This window comes from Castor canadensis, chromosome 18 (assembly GCF_047511655.1).
Source record: "Castor canadensis chromosome 18, mCasCan1.hap1v2, whole genome shotgun sequence".
Taxonomy (NCBI): domain Eukaryota; kingdom Metazoa; phylum Chordata; class Mammalia; order Rodentia; family Castoridae; genus Castor; species Castor canadensis.
Window position 1 is genome coordinate 45291229 of NC_133403.1, and position 19228 is coordinate 45310456.

The 19228-nt window shown below is 47.6% G+C and overlaps 1 protein-coding gene across 1 annotated transcript in view; it reads right to left on the minus strand.

Moving 5' to 3' along the window:
- Tmem132d (transmembrane protein 132D) overlaps positions 1-18266 on the minus strand; it is a 195847-nt gene extending 177581 nt beyond the window's left edge. Inside the window, exons 1-2 of the mRNA XM_074060685.1 lie at positions 17919-18266; positions 17269-17452 (exon numbers count right to left, since the gene is read on the minus strand). Coding sequence (XP_073916786.1) covers positions 17269-17427 — 159 coding nt within the window. The 5' untranslated portion in view covers positions 17428-17452; positions 17919-18266. The remainder of the gene's footprint in view (positions 1-17268; positions 17453-17918) is intronic.
- Between the last annotated feature and the right edge of the window lie 962 nt (positions 18267-19228).

Genomic DNA, 19228 nt, shown 5'->3' on the forward strand with positions numbered 1-19228 from the left:
AACTGAGCCCAAATTTCCTTCCTTTAAACTATCTCAGGTATGTGCTGCAGTGACAAAACATCTGACTAACACGTGCTACGTATTAGGAATTGTTTTAGATACTGAAAAATAAAGATGTGGACAAAACAAAAACTCTATGTCCATGGTCGTGTATTCTAGCTCAAGGGAATAAAACAGTAAACAGAAAGTGTCAGATGACGGCTTGAACCAGGGTGTGAGCATGAGACATGAGAAACAGCTAGGTTCTGGGTGCATCATGAAGGAAGAGCCATCAGAATCAGCTGAGAGAGGGAATGTGAGTTCTCACAGCACAAGATGCTGTAGTTTGGGTCTGAGCAACTGGAATCATGATGAGGTAAGCAGGTAGAAAGGAAACCAAAATACAAAGGTGTCAGAGAGCAGGTGCAGTTCTATATCTGGGTACATTTTGCCAAATATCCAGAGGATACAGTTGGCCACAGATGAGTCAGTTTCTTAGTATGTCAGTCAATATTTCCCAGCAACAGACTTCAATAAGAACTTCTGAACCCTAAAGATTTAGCCAGAAGCTTCATCTACACCTCATTATAGCTGTGATTTCATGCACACACCTCCCCAAATTGCCATCTTGGCTCCATAGTCACATAAGTAGGTCAAGTACTCCCTATTTCCTGGTACTTAAAATGCTGTCCTGTTTCTTAGATATCTCCACAATTTTCTGCATATTCATAGCACAATCATTAAGTCCTACCCAAAAGAGTGCCCAAGACTCCAGAGTACTCAAGAGTAAGTCAATACACTGCTTGGGTAAGCTGCCTACTCTCAGTTTCCTTTGAGGGTGTACTATTGCTTTGCATCAAATAAATCTTGCTCTGGTAAGTCTCCCTTGTGTGTCCACCCCTGGATTCTTTCTTCGGTGAGACCAAGAACCTGGCATTCATCTCTGGAGAGAGAAGAATGGAATGCTGTTTGACTGAACTGGGGAAGTTGCTAGAAGTAATATGTTGGGAATGTGAAGACCATGGGTTTGGATTCGGGCATGTTCATTTGAAATGCCTGCCAGGCAGTAAAGAGGAATTCTTGAACTTGAAGAATTCCATGCAGGAGACACACATGTTGGAATCATCAATGAAATGATGATAGTCAAATTCACGAGAAAGCTTGGGCTCATCAAAGGACTGGAAGTGGGAAGAAAAGAGCCTGATATCTTTACTTATCTATGTCTACATTGTGTCTATAGCTGTGTCATCTCTCCCTTTCTATCATCCCTAGTTTTTGCACACCTTCCATTTTTACTGAAATTTATACAGGGGCATTAAGAGGTGCTGCATAATTTCCTCTCCCCAGAAAGCAACAATAAGAGACTACATGATTCCCTACTGGTGATGTTGTAGAGGGAATTAAACCGTAATATGAAAATTTCACGGGCTATTTCCAAACACATTACTGCTGATCTTTCTAACAAAATGTCAAGAATTCTGTTAAAGGCATGGGGTCAGTGTAGCATCATTTTGAAGACAAGAAGAGGCTGACAGCAAGATGGAAACTCATCATTGATGCTATGAGAAGAGGTGACAGAAATAGGGGTCTTTCTTCCCATGAGTCTCATCATTCAGAAAACTCCTAACATCACACATACAGCAGCTAGCCACAATGTAGTCCTGCTCCATCATCTTCCATTTTGAAGATCAGTCCATCCAGGGTGACCTCATGATGTAGACCTTTGCTGTCACCCATGGGTGGGATTAGAGTTTTACACTCTACTCCTCTTCAGGCACACAGATGTGTCTATGTCACATATGTGCGTCCAGGGGACTGTGTGGCTTTGAGACAGAGCAGAGGGACCCTCCTCTCCCTGTGGCACAGGGGCAGAGTTTAGCACTGTTGGAGCCTGATAAATCCTGTTAACTCACTGTTAACGCTAGTGACAGGCCTCATCCCAGGCACCCTTTAACGCTTATTTTTCCTCTAAACAGGCTAACACACTGGGGCCTGGGTGATTGACTCTGATTGACAGCTGTCACACCTCCCCTGGTGCCAGCTGCCTTGAGCACAGGACTGTCCGTCTCACAGCCGGCTGGACGGTCCTCATGGCAGCCCTGCTGCTCTGAACACTCCATGGACGTCTGAGGAAGCTGCACGGCCACCACAGCTGCTGGCTGCTGAGGCCCAGCTCTGGCTCCCGAAGGCCCCGTCCAGCCATGACTGGCACACAGCTTGTGCCAGACGTTTTGTCATCCCAGCCTCGGGGAGCTCTGGAGGACCTGCAGCCATTTCCACCCAGGCCAGAGGGGGCGCCCCTCCCCTGGTGGACCAGAGGAAGGAAGGGCTGTGATTGGTGCAGCTGCAGTTCTTCATTTGCATGAAGGTCTGCTGTGATTGGTGCAAACACACTTGCCACACCCCCTTTCTGGCTGTTTAAGCAGGTTGTCCAGCTCACTTTTCAAGCCAGTCTGCAGATGTGGTTTTGTGCTGCAACCTGGTCTTGCAGCATTAGGCAGATTAAAGCGTTCTCACCAGTGGTCGTTTCCTGCCTAACTTTGATCTCTCCGTTAGTAGAGCAGGCTAAGCTGGTAACACAAAGACAGGATGGCAGAAGTGGCAGCAGAATGGTAACAGTGGCACTGGTGGTGACAGCAGTGACAGTGGGAGTGGTTTGAAGAGGGCAGTTGAAGTAGAGAGAGGCCAGGGCAGAAACGATGGAGGGCAGTGTTGGAGGAGATGGTGGAAGTAGAGAGAAGGCAAGAAGAGGGCAGAGAGCTGGGGCAGAAGAAGGAAGTCTGCGCAGAGCCAGAAAAGAGGAACTGTGGGCCCAGGTCACCAGGAGAGCTCCAGAGAGCTGCCAAGCCTAAAGGGAAAAGAGTCCGAAGCCCCATCAATCCGAGAACTGCAGCACCAGCTATGTGAGGAGCTGTGGATTCCAGCAGCGCTTGGTTGAGGGGCTGAGGCCTGTTCAAGAGCTGTTCACACTACAGGTGCTGCTGCTGCCACCCGCTGCTGCTGGAAGCCCGGGATGAACAGCTGACAGGTGCTGGAGGTTAGAGCCCAGAGCAATGAGCCTCCAACCTGAGCGTCCAGAGCCACGAGTCTCTGCCTGCTAAAGCCTGCAGCAATGGCCCCTGGTCTTCAGGGCCTGGAGTCAGTCCAGTCCCTAGGCCTTGGGCACTGCCAGCCCTCACCTGCCCACAACTCCTATCCAGGTAGATAGGAGCAGCTGCGTCTCTTACTGGCCCAGGTCCACACATACATCCTGGTATTTAAAGGCAACCGTTTTGGGTCTGACAGATCCCTTCCAGACACGTGACTGTCAGTGCAGCGTCCTCTCCATGAATCTCAGCTTCTCCATCTGAGTTACGGCCACGATGCTCTCTCTGGTGTTATCCCGACACTTCGTAGAGGCCGGAGTGGTGAGCCAGGTATCAAAATGCAGCTCTCGGTAAGTGAGTCTTTTGATTGCCCTGTAGGTTTGAATTGTTGTGTAGGAGTTGATTGTGTTTATTGTTATCCTCAAACCTCATTACCACACAAGGAATTCCTGTAAACCAAGGATGGATTTTTCTAGAAAGACAAGGGCTCCATTTTTATACCCAAATTTATGGGCCGTAAGATTAAATTTGTCACCTGTTTTCTATCTCAGGAAGGAGCTCAACCCTTCTATTTTTTAAGCAGGGTTTACTGCCTATGGTGAGGGGTGCGTCATACCTGCCATGTTGAATAAAATAATTAACTGGCTATCGACGTACATTATCAAAATGTCACCAAAAGATGTACGGGTTGAAGCGTCAGATCTTTATGAACTCGCTTTGCTGAATTCTTTTTTTAATGACCTCATTCCCTCTCCTTATGCTGTCTGCTTATACTTCCATCTAACTATGGACTCGGGAGGACTGACAATCCCCATTTCTGTGTTGAAATCCTACAGAGAAGCTTAAATACTTTCTTCTGCGTGTTTGTGGCTGACAGATCAAGGGAAAATAAGAACTGTAAAAAGGTAAAAAGTCCCTTTGAGCGACCACCACGTCCCTCAGTGGTAATTCTGAGCAATCCTCCCGCACAGAAGCATTCCGTGGTTTGAGAACACAGCTGCCCACAAGGCAGGAAAGATCCCTCCTTCCCACTCCTGCTTCTGTGTCTCCTGCTTTTACAATTAAAAAACTTAAATAGCAATTTGCCCATCTTTTCTGATCTAATCTCGCTGTTCTCTGACACTGGGTGTCATTCCATAGGAAAACGGATGTACACCCTCCTCCCATGGGTGTGGAGATTATAACCAAACGCCGTGAACACATCCAAACAGAAAAACAAAGAGAGTTGAAACTCAGCTTGCATTAGATGAATTAACAAACCAAAGAATCACTGCCAGTGAGCCAAGGAAGAATTAAATTGATTCTGAAATAGAGTGCTGATTCCTTAGGAAAATGTGATTAGAAGCAGTTAGGGCTCGGCTGAGATGGTCGAATTACCCCGTACATGTTGGTGGAATCCTTTAGGATGGGAAGGTCACAGGTTAAAGCTAAATGCATTTCATGGCTTTCACTCTTGACCGAAGTGCAGCCTTCAACTTTTAATATCACTGGGCAGCACTTTAATTTAGCTGTTGATGGCCGATGTTGCTGGACTGGAGTGTTTGCGTCCTTTAGGGGCGGGGTGCCGGGGCTGGTGCCCCAAAGACGGATTTGCTTCCTGTTGTTCAGTCGGGTGTTTCACTAAGGGAGGAACAGTGGGTTGGCCCTTCCTCACACACCTCTCTTACCTTCCTTTGTCAAGCACCTTTTTTGTAGGAAGTGGGCTTTTTCTTTTTTATTAAGGTTTTAAGATTTGGTTAGTAAATAAAATGGAAAAGCAGTTAGCATCTTCACTTGAAGCTCTGTGTCATCAGATTTGTCCTGTATTTTCCCGGGAGGGATTGTCCAAGTTGCCTCTGTGCTGCCCTCCTGGAGGCAACCTGTTTTTTTTCTGGTATCCATCCTTCCTGATGGGCTGTGGGGCAGAGGATGCTGACACCACCTGATCATAGCTGGCCTTGCTGGGACGAGTTTAGGACACCTGTTTAAGACTCATCAGGGCTCTGTGGTTGTTACCAGTTCAAGGCCAGGGTGAGGCCTGATTTGGCTCAGGCTGACTGCAGGGAAGGGCTCTACGGGCAGCAGGAGGAGAGGCGTTCGTCCTTCCTCTGATGGAACGTGAGCAAGCCATCCTTCTGCTCCAGTTGCTGCCCAGACCATGAAGGAGGGAGTGGAGGGACAAGCAGTGGCAGAGTGGATGGGAAGAGTGGCAGTAAAACCCTCGGCCCCGGACTGTGCACAGCTGCGCTGACCACACCAGGAGATCACCGGACCTAGACTGAGCACACGTGGAGACCATCAGCCCTTGGACCGCCCACAGCTGGACACCATGGGAGTGCTGGACTGAGCATACCTGGAGACCATCGGTGCTCTTCATTGATCACACTTGGACGGACCATATCTGCAGAACATGGTGTGGGGCAGGGCACCCTGGACCAGACACCTGGAGCCCATCAGTTCCTGGACTGACCACACTGCAGCCTGTGCCCTTCAGACGCATACCGTGTCTGGTGAGAATCTGCTTAGGTGTGAGCACACAAGCAGAAAGGGCTCCTGCCTCTGGCATTCGGAAGGTGTGGCAACAGATGACATGCTGGTGGCCTGATAAATATAGAAATGAGGTCCTAGGCCTGGGGGTGGGGGTGGATGGGAGACAGGAGGCAGGGAGAGGGAAGAAGGAAGGCAGGAGGGGAGAGGCAGAGCCTCCTGTCCCTTTCCACATACACAGTCTCCTCGCAAAAGCAAAAGGGAAACCGAGGAAAGGATAAACTATCATTTTTGTTTGGGGTAGTTTAACTGATAACTTAGTCATGCACTGAAGAAACTGGTTCATATGGACTGAAAAGGCAGATTTTTTTTTTTCCCAATTTGCCCACGTTGGAAAGTGCAACGAGGAGCAGCCTTCGAGCAAAGACTAAAAAAGACTCAGAGGAATTGCTGCCTAATAGGGACTTTGCACATTAACTGGATCTAAACTCAGACCTCAGCAGCCACTGAAGTTTCCAGTGCTCGTAGCATGTCAAGAAAATACTGTTTGTTAACAGCTTTTGTGCTAAGAAAAAATAGCTGAGTTCCACATGAGAAAAGCGCCACTTCTTGAAAGTATATCTTTCAATGTATCGGTTTCAAAATATTTTTAAATCAATCATTTCTCTTGTTAGGAAGCAATTTGGACTTGTGGATCGGCACACAATTACTTACACATTCATGTTATGTGGGCTCTCGCTGATTTTGAACAGAATTTGGAGTCGTTCACATTCCTGTGGGCTTCCTAGCCACTTACTGCATAGGGCAGAAGGAGTTCTTCACTAAGATGAACATGTTTTAAGTGAAAAAAAAAAAAAAGCTCCTGTTTGACTCTCCTATCTGGGGTCTGGTGTTTTTGACTGCTGTATTGTACTCCATCTGCCTTCAAAGTCTCAATTTTCATTATAAAGGGAAGGGACTTCATTCCATGTTGGAGATGCCCCTGGCCAGTGGGGTTCCCTTCAGTGCAACCCACAGAGCAGGACATGGGGTCCTTGTTGGTTTGCTCTTGAGGATGAAGCACGATTCCTTGCAGAGTGAATCTTTGACATCTATGAAGGTTCGCCTCCACCAGGCAGAGGCAAGTGCCCACCCACCCCTCATCAGCCTTAGCGGCCACAACACGAGTCCCTTGGGAACCATTTCTCTTCCCGTGAATGCAAAGATGAAGAGCTCCTGTCTGGCAGGTGGTGGCATCTGCTACCAGGCGGACACCCTACCTGCGGGTGAAGCTGGTTTCTGGAGGAGCAAGAGCCGAGCGGGTTTCAGAGATGCTGAAATCTCACACACCACCATGGGACCGCAGCAAAGCAGCTGGAGCCGGGCTGTGGACTCTGCAGGGACACGTGTCTGGCAGACATGGCTGTTTGCTGCCCAATAGCTGGTCTGCACCCTCTTTCGTATGGTGCAGACTTCCCCTACTGACCCACCCTGGGGGTCCACAACGGAGCTCCCTCCTTAGGGGGCCTGGCCACCTGCCTCGAGGGCTTCACTTCTGAGCATTTCCAGACAAGACTGCGGCTACGCTCTGACCAGTGAGCTAGGAGCAGAATGCAGCACGAGACTTCCAGGCTGCTGACAGGGAGCTCATGCTGCCATCATGTGACTTTTTTCTGCCTTCTTCTCCTTTAAACTTTTCGCTCAGACATGACGGCTCGAGCTTCAGCAGTCATTTTGCATCATGAGGTGATTTGGAGAATGAAGTCACAGGACAGAGAGATAAACCCACCTTGGTCGTGGGTCCCTTAGGACTGGGAACCCCCTGGTCCAGCCTCTGGACCTCTTTAAATGAGAAGGAAACTTCTGATGCTGCTAGCGCCATGGGTTTGACAGTCTCTGTCTTATTAGCCAAGTGAGCACAATCATGCAATGTGCCAGTGGATTCTGATGCTGCATGAGCCAGCGTGGCTGAACCTGAAGCATCCTGGCAGACTCGCCACTGTCCTTTCCCAGGAGAGCAAAGGCTCCATGTGCAGAGCCCAGCCTCACTCCTCGCTGTTCAAAGTGTGATCGTTTAGGTAGTCTTTTTCTCCATGAGATCTTTCAGCTCTCAGGAAACTTGTAGAAGTTGTGCTAATAACCCCAGACGGGCTTTCTTGGTGACCTCATGTCACTGCACAAATAGAGCAGCGGCTAAAACCAGCACGAGCGTTCACTGGACAGTCCCCACGCTCCCAACCCCGCACTCACTTTTACTCCCATTACGTCCTCCCGCTTTCCCGAGAATGGCAGTGCCCTTGGGATCCCTGGCCTATACCTGAGGAAGGACAGGTGCAGAGGCCACAGTTCTGTAAGCTCTCGGGCCAGGTCTTACAAGCTGACTCCATCTGACATGTTCCACGACACCAGCTGTTAACTGAGGTTTTTGAAAAGTTTGAGTTTGGGTTTAGACACGCTCTCTTGTGCAAAATACCATGGCACAAACAGGAGAGATGGTGGTAAATCTGAAATGCACACAGATCATCTGTGAGACCCAGCTGTTCTGAAAGGTGTTTCCATCCCCTGGCTATTGCTGCCAAGCTTCTGACCACGAGGAACCTGGGAAGTACCTTTGTCCCTCAGTATGTGTCAGGACTGGTTCCAGATCCCCAAAGATATCAAACCCCTTGTGCAAAACAAAACAGGATTTGCACGTAACCTCTGCATGGGCCTGTGCACCTTGTGTCTCGAGGACACACCATCCCTGACACAGTGTCGCAGCCATGCAAATAGTCGTTATTCTGTATTGTGTAGAGGGCAATTATTAGAAACAGGAAGTGTGCACGCTCAGTATAGATGTGGTGTTTGTTTTCCATCTGAAGGTGGTTGGTTGAGTCCAGAGATGTGAACCCCAGAGCCCTTGAGTCAGTTTTCAGGTCCCCTTCCTGTGCCATCTTCAACTCTTTGACAAGGAGGCCAGTTCAAAGGTCACTGCAGATGGGTCAACCCTGCCCAGTGAGAAATACTGAAGGGGAAGATGAGGATGCTAACCAAAGAGTGCGGGGACACTGAGGCAGATTTAGGATGGGAAACACGAATAGGCAGGAGACCTCCCAGGACTCTGGGCAAATGGGAGGCACTCGTGTGACTCCATATCACACCCTGATCCCCCTAGGAGGTATTAAGCAACTCAGGACAAAGCTCCAAAAGTAGATGTCTAGAGATGACAGAGAAGGCAGCTTGGACCTGTCCAGCCCAGTTTACCTCAGTCCTGCAGAAGGTCCTCATGGAGTGGAGTAGATGAGAAATTCATTGATGTTCACTTTCGCTGGATAACTCTTATATTTTCAGTGAATCCTTTATCCAAGCATGTCCAAAAGGGAGGTCATGATTGGATCATGGAGGAGCTTTTGCCACTTCCAGGAGGAGAAAGCCAGACACAGTCAAGACATCAGATCAGGGATTGGCAAAGGAGAGCCTGCAAGCTGTGTTTTCTAAGGTGCACAGCTAAGAAGGGTTTTCACATTCACCAATGACTGAAAAAAAGTCAATGGCAGCACACTATTTTGTGACATGGGAAAATTATATGAAATTCAAATTTCGGTGCCCAATAAATACCTTTATTGGATCTCTGTCATGCCCACTTGCCTACATGCTGTTTTGGGGCCACCGAGGCAGGTTGAATTACTACAGTAGAGATTGTGTGGTCTGCAAGACTGAAAACACCTACCACCTGTCCCTTCCCAGAAAGTAATCACCAGCCCCATTGTTGCAGCCCTATTTGAGCCAAAGCTTCCCTTAAAAGTGAGCATTTATGTAAGAAATAAATGTTTATTGCTATGAAGTAAGAACCACACTAATCTACCAACACACATATTTACAGAACAAATATAGTATTTTAACTGATATACAAAGGAGAAACAAAGGCAAGTAGTTTATAATAAAATAACACTTGTCTGAATACAGACATTCTTGGGCAGAAATATTCCAAGGTTGCATTTGGATAACTGTGCTATCACACAGACAAGTTATGAAGCTGGGAGGCTGACACAGGTGCTCGTGTTTGGAACAGAAGTCCTGCTACCAGCATTGCTGGTGGTGTTTGTGCCAATAGCAGTGGCCATTTTGGTTGAGCATGGCCATTGGCCAACGGTGGCTAACAGGGGAGGAACTTCTCCTTCCCATGTCTTCTGTTGGCTGAACCCAAGCCAACAGCACCCAGTGGACAGAGTCCATTTGCTGTGAATCGTAAAGGACTCCAGGGCACAGAGCAGACAATGGATCCACAGAGAAAATGGAGAATCTATGAGCCACCATCTCGATCAACAGAACCATTTCCCCCTGACTTTCCAAAACTCTAGAGCTTTACTGTGGAGTCGGACTATGACTATTTAACTTTTTAATAATTTTAAAAATTCAGTTCTTCAGTCACTCTATTCTCATTTCCAGAACTCAAGGGCCATGCATGGCTGTGGCCACCATATTGAATGTTGCAGAACATTCATGTCATCTCAGTGAGTTCCACCAGGAAGTACTGTCTAGTCTAGGCTCACATTTGATCTCTGTTTAGACACATGCCTTGTCCAGTCTATACCAAGTCCTGATGGCTCTACCTAGGAAAAGCATCCTGGACTGTCTATTGGACTTCAACCTCACTATCATTGCCCGATTGTCATCCTTTCCCTATAGATCATCAACTGGGCTTTCAACATGGTCTTTCTAGTCCCACCATCACCCCATATGTTCTCCTTACAGCATTCTGAGTGGTGTTTTAAAAGCAGATCTCGAGTCAGATCAGATTCAAACACCTGGAATCCAAAATCCCACTGCATGTGCCATGGCTGATAAGGGTTCATGGTATCCAGCATATACCTTGACCCTGACCTCATCTCCCAGTGCTGTCCCCTTGACTCACAGTCCCCAGCTCCAGTGAACTGTTTCCATTCAGAGCACTCCAAGCTGGCCCCTGTATTGGCTTCTACTTTCCTCCTGCTAGGACAGCCATCTCTACTCACATCTTCCCAGGCTGGACCTCTGCAGGTTACCTCTGCAGTGACCACCTGCTCTGAAGGTGGTCCCCTCAATCAGTCTTCCTCCTTCATAGTGCACTGGGGGGTTGCTTCATCTCCAGCCTGCATTGGGTCTGAAATCGCCTTGTTCAATTATTCTTCACTATTTACCAACTGCCTCTGCTGAGTGGGACATTTGTGCCACTGTCTCCTCCATCCACAAGCCTGCGCCTAGCACACTGTGGGGCTCTGTAGGTGTTCCCCAAGTAGCTTGTGTTTCTGTAGTGCCTACAAATGAGTCACATCACAGGCATTTGTGCACATTTGTGTGCAGAGAGCAATTGGTGTACAACAGCTGGGGCTGTAATAACCGCATGGTTACAATAAGGCAGCAGCTCTCCTGTACTTCTTCTGTGCCATACACCTGCAAAAGCATTGCAGTTCAGCCACTGCCTCATTACAAATCACCTCAGAGAGGACAGCTCATTAGGGTGCATCAAAGACAGCCGAGGGGGCTGATGAGAAAAGGCAGTGGCTTTGTGCACAATAAATAATTCATTTTCAGATGACTTCTCCTATTCCAACACGACTTTTATGAGTGTTTTTTGCGTTTGCATTTTCTGAAGATCTTTTTGCATATTGTACTCATCAACAGCTCTCTCTGCACTAGATTGGGAGGGAGGCAAAGTGGACTGGCTGAGTCTGAACTCTGGAGACCATCCATCTGAATCTAATTCTGGCTCAGCATCTGAGCTGGGAAACTTGGGACCAGGCTGGAAGTTCTGTGTGTCTCCATCCATCTGGGAAGCATGGGGTCAGTGGTACCCACTTCTCTAGGTCATGATGAGAATTAACCTGAGTTAATGTCTACAAAGAAGTACATACAGCTAAACCTGGTACCTGACACACAGTAAGCAGAATTATGGAGTGCTGTTTTGGAGAACAGGGGCCACTCAACAAACACACAAAGAAAGAAGGTACCTGTGAGCAGAGTTTTTTTTCTCCAGGGCTGTTGCAGCATCTTAATTTGCACTTGGTTGAGGAAGTAGGAACATGAGAGTGGCGGTGTGCTATGCAGTGTGACTGAATTTTCAAAAAGTCTGACTGCAACAACACAGGGTATCTGGCATATTAATTAACAAGCTGACACAGGAAAAGAATACCATGAAAAGTCAAGTAAAAAGAGCCAAGAATCTGCTTTTATGCCAAAAAGAAAAAGAAAAAGAATTTTCATTATCAAAGTCATGAAAGGAAAAGAAGGTGCCTTCCACAATTTGGGGGTTCTTTCACAAGTCCTGATCTCAGCAGGTGACTGACAGTGGCATATTACCTGTGCTAACGTCAAAAGTACCGGGAGACAGAGACCCAAGCCACCCTCTTCCACATGTGCTCCAGTAGGCAGGGACCCTTTTCACAAAGGTTTACTGGGTACCTGCCATGGAGGGCACCGTGTTGTCTGCGGGGTGTACAGATATGGAGGGGGTGAGGACTAAGGCAGTCATGGTTCTGGGAGGAGGAAGGTCTTGTGAATATGGCACACTATTAAGATTCCCAAGATGAAGGGAGGGTGGGGCTAATGAAAAGGAAGTTCCTTCCATTTAAGGATAGAAAGGCACTAGATTCTGTAAAACTCACTTAAAATGTATTTCATCAGGAAGCCTATGATAATCAAATTGTATGGTTACTGAAGTGTGGGACTGCTTGGTCTTCCTGGTTTGCAGAAGTGTATTATTCTACCGAATCATGCCTTTGCTAGGCAGCCCTTGATCGGGAAGGGTTAGAGATCCAGTGCAGTAAGGAAGGAAGATGGCGACTTCCTTGTCATCCTGAGAGTGAGTTGTACAAGGGGAAGAGCTCACACTCAGCCCAGTGCGTGGAGGGTCTGGCCAGTCTGTGATGTGGTCTGGGTCATGGAACCTCTGCTCACACTCACAAGAAAAAGGCATTTGAATAGGAAACATAGAATACCAGGAGTGTCGTGCTGGAGGCTGGCAGCTTTGCTTTGGAAGTGGGGCGTGGGGATTGGTTGCGTTTATGGGAGTTTCAAACAATCAGACAAGATAAGGAAGGAATAAGAGAATAAACAAAGGGGCAGAGGGGATTTGTCATGTCAAACAGCATGGATTCAGCTGCCTCTGATCATGGCTCCCCAGGGCAGGTTCTCAGGCAGCAAGTGTGACTCCTGACTCCCCCACTCTCCTCCCATTGACAAGAGGTAGCAGAGTTGCCATGGATTGTGTCTTGCTGTGAGGATCAAGGAAGACCCCTGGGAGGAGGCCAGCTCTTAGGCGAGAGCTCTTGCACTCTTGTTAGTGCTGTGTTCAGAGAGGCCCGGAGCGTGGCATCGTGTGGCCTGTCACACCTAAAGGACATGTGGTGGGTGGCACTTCACTTTCTTGTTCAGACTTAAAAGTTCCATGGCCTTCCAGACATCTGCAAAGCTGCCTACCTGGCCAACCCACCTGTACCCTAAGACTGTCAGTGTCACCACCCCCAGGTCTCCAGGCTTAGAACTCACCTCTAACTGTCTTCAAAGGTAATATGGACCTTGCCCTGACTGGACCTCCGGGCTGAGTTGTACCTGCGGTCCCAGATCAGTAATGACTAAACCTTGGCAGTCAAGGCTGAGACACAGGCACACTGAGGTGGGGTCAAGAGCCTGATGTGGGAGGTGCATTCTTCAAATCCTGCAGGAGAGCTGGGTCAGTCACTTCTGTTTCTTGAACTTTCAGCACCGATCCAGTCACAGCACCCACAATGGCCCTTCTGAAAGGGATGGAAATAGTGTGTGCTGTGTTTTAAGATGAGGAACACTTACTAATACGGCGGAACGGGCTCATGGGGCTGGCAGTGAAAGGCTGAAGCGAATAACAGCTTCCCTATTCCTGAACCCGGTCATAACCTCAAAACTGGTGTTTCAGCCCAAACTCAGGAGCCGGTGGTGAGACACAGAGACTGCTTTCCACAGGACATCCATGCCAGGGGTACCCCAGCTCTTTTAAGAGATGCAGATGCCATTCTACATGTCCAGATGTGCACTAACCAGACTGATGGTAATGCACCTTTAATGGCTCTTTTCTCAGAATTGTCCTCCCTAAGGACGAAAATGTCTTTTACCTACAACATTGTAAAGCATGATTTCTTGAATAGGAAAAAAAAGGTAGAGAAACTTATAGCAAAGCATGATTGGATTAAGAAAACAGAAAAGCCTTTGAGACCAGAGGAAACCAAATCTCATTTCAGAGGTTTCCTGAAGATGAAATTATGCATCTGCAGAGAATGCAGAGGCTGTGGGCTTCTCCCCAGATTGATCTCAAATCTTTCGTGGTAGGAAGGTGTGATAGGTGCTTCTACCATTACCATTACTCTTGGAAGGCTGTGGAACGGATGCCATAAGTGTGCTGCATTTGGATGTCTCAATATTTTGAGGTTTTATAAGAACAAATACTCTTGGTATAATTAGGAGGAGATGACAGATTTCCAATTTAGAAAAAAATAAATGGTTTTGACCACATAAAAAATTAAACAAACAGTCAAAAGCCTCTGCATGCCAAAGCTGACAGCCTGTAAATTCACCAGGCAAATAGCAAATTGGAAAGGATACAGGTGACATGCCCATCGAAAGGGTATCTCCACGGATGTACAGGAAGACAAAGAAGAAATGTGGTTTTCAGGGTCTGGGGAAGAGGGAGAAGAATCTGATTTTAGTAAGCATAGAGTTTCAATTCTGCAAAATGAAAAAGCTGTAGAAAGAAATTCTTTGCATAAGAATGTGAATAGATTTAATAAGACCAAATTCGGTGCTTTGAATGGGTAAGATGGTAAATGTAATATTATATGATTTTTCTCCCTTGATAAGAAAGAAATTTATAAGAAAGGAAGAAGAAAAAGTTGAGTTTTCACTGGAAAAATAAAATGGGAAAACCCAGAAGTTGAATAAGGAAACAGAAGTTAACCCAAGAAGGGCAGATGAAGGCAACACTGATAGATAATTTTTGCTTGATTAATTTTCTATTTTTAAAATTTTCATATTCTGTAGTGGTGAAGGTGTGGTGTAGTGGTGAAGGTATACACAGCAGGTGGGATTGTAAATTAGTTAAGCTTTCCCAAAAGGCAATTTAGGAACCATTAAAAAAAAATTACAGTATTGCATAACCTTTGATTCTTATCCTTGGATTAAAATCTCATTCTAAAACTTTATCTCAAAGAGTCCATCAGAGATGTGTGCAGACATTTCTGTACAAAAACACAAACCAGAATATATTTTACAGTAGAAAGAATTCTTAAGTTTTAGGTTTGTAGGGTGTTGTCAGAGCTCTGCGGGGAACTTTGCACAGAATGGTAGGATTCATGGTTTATTCACATATTCACCTTTCCTTCCTGTGTCCCCCAATTTCCCAGGCTGGGGAAGGCCCTACATCTAAGCACAAGGATGTGTACCCAAATGGCTTCCCTCTCTACTTTCTCACTACTGTGGCCTTGGCCCTCTGGGCAGTCAGGATGGGGTCTGGGCTTCCCCAGGGGCCTGCTTCCCTGTTCCACTAGCCAATGCGTCTAGATGGACACACAGCCTCCCTTGCAGCTAGATGTGGGCTGAGTTCCTGGCTGATGGGGTAAAAGCAAACATGGTGTACTCAGCAGAAGATCACGTCCACCCCTCTATCCCTTGTCTCTTCCTGTTGTCTGCAAGGTGGACATGCTTCTTATTAATTTGGGGTCACAGGTACAAGAATGGTATGTCTGGCGTGACTCAACCATAGGAGGCTGCACCCTGGGCCCCTGGAGCCACCTCAGTCTTCCCACTGCTCAGGTTCAGGCAAGAAATTAGACACAAGGGACACCAAACCCTCCAGCTCAGTGTTATAAGGCCTTTTTTTACAGCAGCCTGAGCACACTTCCCTGACTCTCTGATCCTTCTCCACTTTGACCCTCAAGTTCATTCCCCATGTATAGTCAGAGTGGTTTTCTAAAATCACAAACGTGATTCCTTGGCTGGTCACCTGGCAGTGGCTTCCTCTGCCTCAGGTGACGGCACTCCTTCCACACCCTGCCAGCTTCATCTCTGACCCCAGTTCTACCTGTGACCCTGGCTCCTCAGCAGGGCCCAGGCGAGCAGGCCTTCCTTCTGTTTCTTTGACAAGTATCACATGAGGAGCTAAAACGAACAAAAGCAAAGTGACTTGATGGTAACCACCACCCCCAGGCCCCATGGAAGATACTCTTTTACCAACCCACCCAGAAAGGGGGACTCAGCGCACCCCAGATACAAGATACACAAGATGGGGTTTTGGAGTTCAGACTGTCCTCTTGGGTCCAGAAGTAGATGCTCAGAGAGCATTACTGGGAACTCATCAGCCGCAAAGTGTGTGAATCCAGTTCATCCAACCCAGTTCAAGGCCAATGACATCTGCCCACTGGCTGGCCCTGGGATGCGACATGTGGGGCTGAGAACAAGCCCCTTCCTGCGCGAGCTTACAGCGTCATTGTGCTGTTGACACTCCACGTTCTGTAACTAAAGCGATCAGAATAATAGCTAACTTTATTTCATGTCTGCTCCAGGCTGGCATCCTTTTAAGTACTCTTCAGTTGCTGTTTTATTTTTTATTATTTTATGTTATGGTGCCGGAGATGGAACGCAGGGCCCTGTGTGTGCTAGGAAAGCGCTCTTCCTCTGAACCCATCCCCAGTCACAGCTGCTGTTTTATTCTTACAACAACCCCGACATTTCTATCCTTTGTAGATGAAGAAGTTGAGGCTCAGTTGGATGCTAGTGGCTCACGCCTGTAATCCTAGCTGTTCAGAAGGCAGCGGTCAGGAGGATGGAGGTTATGGCCAGCCCAGCCAAAAAGTTTGAGCGATGCTGTCTCAATGAAAAGGCTGGGCATGGTGGTGCACATCTGAGGCCCCAGCTATAGTGGAAGCATAAATAAGAGGACTGAGGCCCAGGACAGCTGGGCAAAAAGTGAGATCCTACCTCCAAAAGGACCAGAGCAAAAAGGCTGAAGGTGTGGCTCAAAGGGAGATGCTCTGAGTTTAAATCCTACTACTGTCAAAGAGCTAGAGAGGGAGAGAGAGAGATAATAAATAGATGGATAGATGACGGATGGATAGATAGATAAATGATGCACACAGATGATGATAGATAGATAAATAGATAGATGATAGTTATGTTGAAGCCCACATGAAGCATGGCCGATGGTTCCTGGGAGGGGACAGTGCTTTGGCTGTGTTACTGTGCTCTACTGGATGCTCCAAAAGACCAACAGAGGATGGAGAAGACTCAGCACCCAGATAAGCAGCCTCCATGAGCCTCAGTTTCCCCATTGGGAAAGAAGGAGTGCTCAGCTATTACTCGTTGCCTTGCCAAAGCCATTCTCTTCTTTCCTTGTAACAGAATCTAAGTGTTAGGTTGAAGAGCAGACTTCTCAGCCAACCTTACAACCAGGCACAGCCACAAGGCACGTCACACACTTGCACCAAACGTTTCGCCACAGTTTGCATGTGTGTGAAATCCTCAGTTGAATCGTATGACGCCCATTTATCAAACCATCAATCACTTTCATAAAGAGACAGCCCATACCTCATACCTGGAGTTCATTTTCTAAATCATATCTTAAGAATATCATTTAGAAAAAATACATCCTCACATATTTTTAGGGGTGGCTTCAGGCGTTAACTTCACAGCTCTGACCTCATCCTGGTTCTTCTCACAGACATCCCCCCAAGCTTGGTTCACACTGGGACCTTCCCTTCCCCGAGTTCTCTCTTACCATGGCCAGGGGGATGAGTGCGAGCAAGTCCTTCTGGCTCACGTAGATCTTGGACACGCCCAGGTCCGATGTGACCTCTCCTGGGTACTCCACCTGCCACGTGACAAGCTGTGTGGCTGGCAGCTCGCTGGGCTCTTCGATCTCAATGTCAATCTGCATAACTTCATAGGAGGTGCCGTCCGCACTGGGGAGGGGGAGCAGAGGAGAGCAGCTGTGAGGGACTGAGCACAGCACCTAAGTATCTCCACATGCACCTTTCTGTGTTCATGTCCTCCCTGTGAAGAGCATTTCAAGAAAAACAAACCAGAGCCAGGTGTGGTGACTCACACCTGTAATCCCAGCTACTCAGGAGACAGAGATCACAAGAATCACAGTTTGAGGCCAGCCCTGTCAAAAAGTTAGCAAGAACTCATCTCAACTAACAAAATTGTGATGGTGGCTTGCATCTGTAATCCCAGCTGTGTGCAAGGCATCATAAGAGGATCACAGTCTGAGGTTACCCCTGGGCAATAACTGAGAGACCCTATCTGAAAAATAAAGCAAAAAGGAGCTGGAGGCTTGACTCAGGTTGTAGAGCACCTGCCTAGCAAGTGTGAGTCCCTGAATGCAAAGCCCAGTACCACAAAATAAAATTTAAGAAAAGGACAAACCGTGGTCGTGTGCTTTGTAGCACTGTCCCCAACTCAGCTCAGCTACTGTCACTCATTAGTCCCAATTCCAACTTTTTTTCTCATGTCTCAGCATCCCCAGGGCAGGTGTTGTGGGAACTGATGGCAGACAGTGGCTGTGCTTCCTAAATGCTTTCTGCCCCACTCTCCATCCAGGAAACCTCTTCCCCTCCCACTCAGCAGACTCTCCGCTGCTTTGCTGGATTCTCCAAGGCCATGGCCAGGTCAAGTTGATGTGAGATAGAATTTCAGGGAAACATAAGCGGTGCGTGAGGAAGAGCTCAGAGGCAAGGGACCCGTGCCGATGAGCATGGAGAAGTTGCCAGATGTTACCTGGAGACAGGAGTAATTGTGATAAATACTGGTGTTTAGATGTCTCAGTTCCTGTAGGCATACACCTGGAAACAAATCCAAGTTCAGTTACCAAGACTGTTTTAGCAGCAGTTCATGTGCTTTTCATTAGCTAGCTACCTCTTCTGCCTCTTTATAGTCAGTTTTTATATAACGTCTGCTCTTCTGTGTGACAGGTAAACAATAAAATGGCTTTATATCAGCCACTCCTGAGAGGAGATGAAGACAGTGTAGGTGAGGGTCCACAGAGGGGCTGACCAGAGGTGCTTTTTAAATGGCTTCATCTGTCAGGTCCCTTTCTGAAAACTCAAAGTTTGCATCTTTGCAAAAGTGCCATTGAACTCTGACATTTAGGAGTAGTAACTGCATCCTTTTGTAGGGGACAAAGTGTGGAAAACATGTTTATCACACCATCCAGTGCATGAAAATAAGATGCTCAGCTTCCCAGTGAGCTTCCTTCCTTCTCAGTGCAAGGGCTGAGATGGAAAACTGAGTGCCAGTGGGATGCAAGGTCAGGAGGGGGCAGGGAGGAGAAGGAGGAAGAGGGGAAAGGAGAGAAAGAAGAGAAGAAAGAGCAAGAAGGGGGAAGGGGAGGAGGGGAGGACAAGGAAGAGGATGAAAAGGAGGAGGAGAGAGGAGCTAAAGAAGGAGGAAGAAGAGGAAGAAGGGGGAGTGGGAGGAGGAGGAGAGAGAAAGAGAGGAGGAGGAGGAGAAAGAAGCAGCAGGAGGAAGAAGAAGAAAGGCATGGAAGGCGTGGAGAGAGAGGAGGAGGAGGAAGAAGAGGACAAAGTAATGACATCAGACGTGGGAGAGAAGGCCTCTGCTGCAGAGTCCCCCCGTGCAACCAGTCATCTCTCCCAGGGAACAGTAATGGCTGCCATCGAGGTGAACAATGAGTTGGGGGCTTGGGGGGGACCTGGCTTTTGCATCCTGCAGGGCTC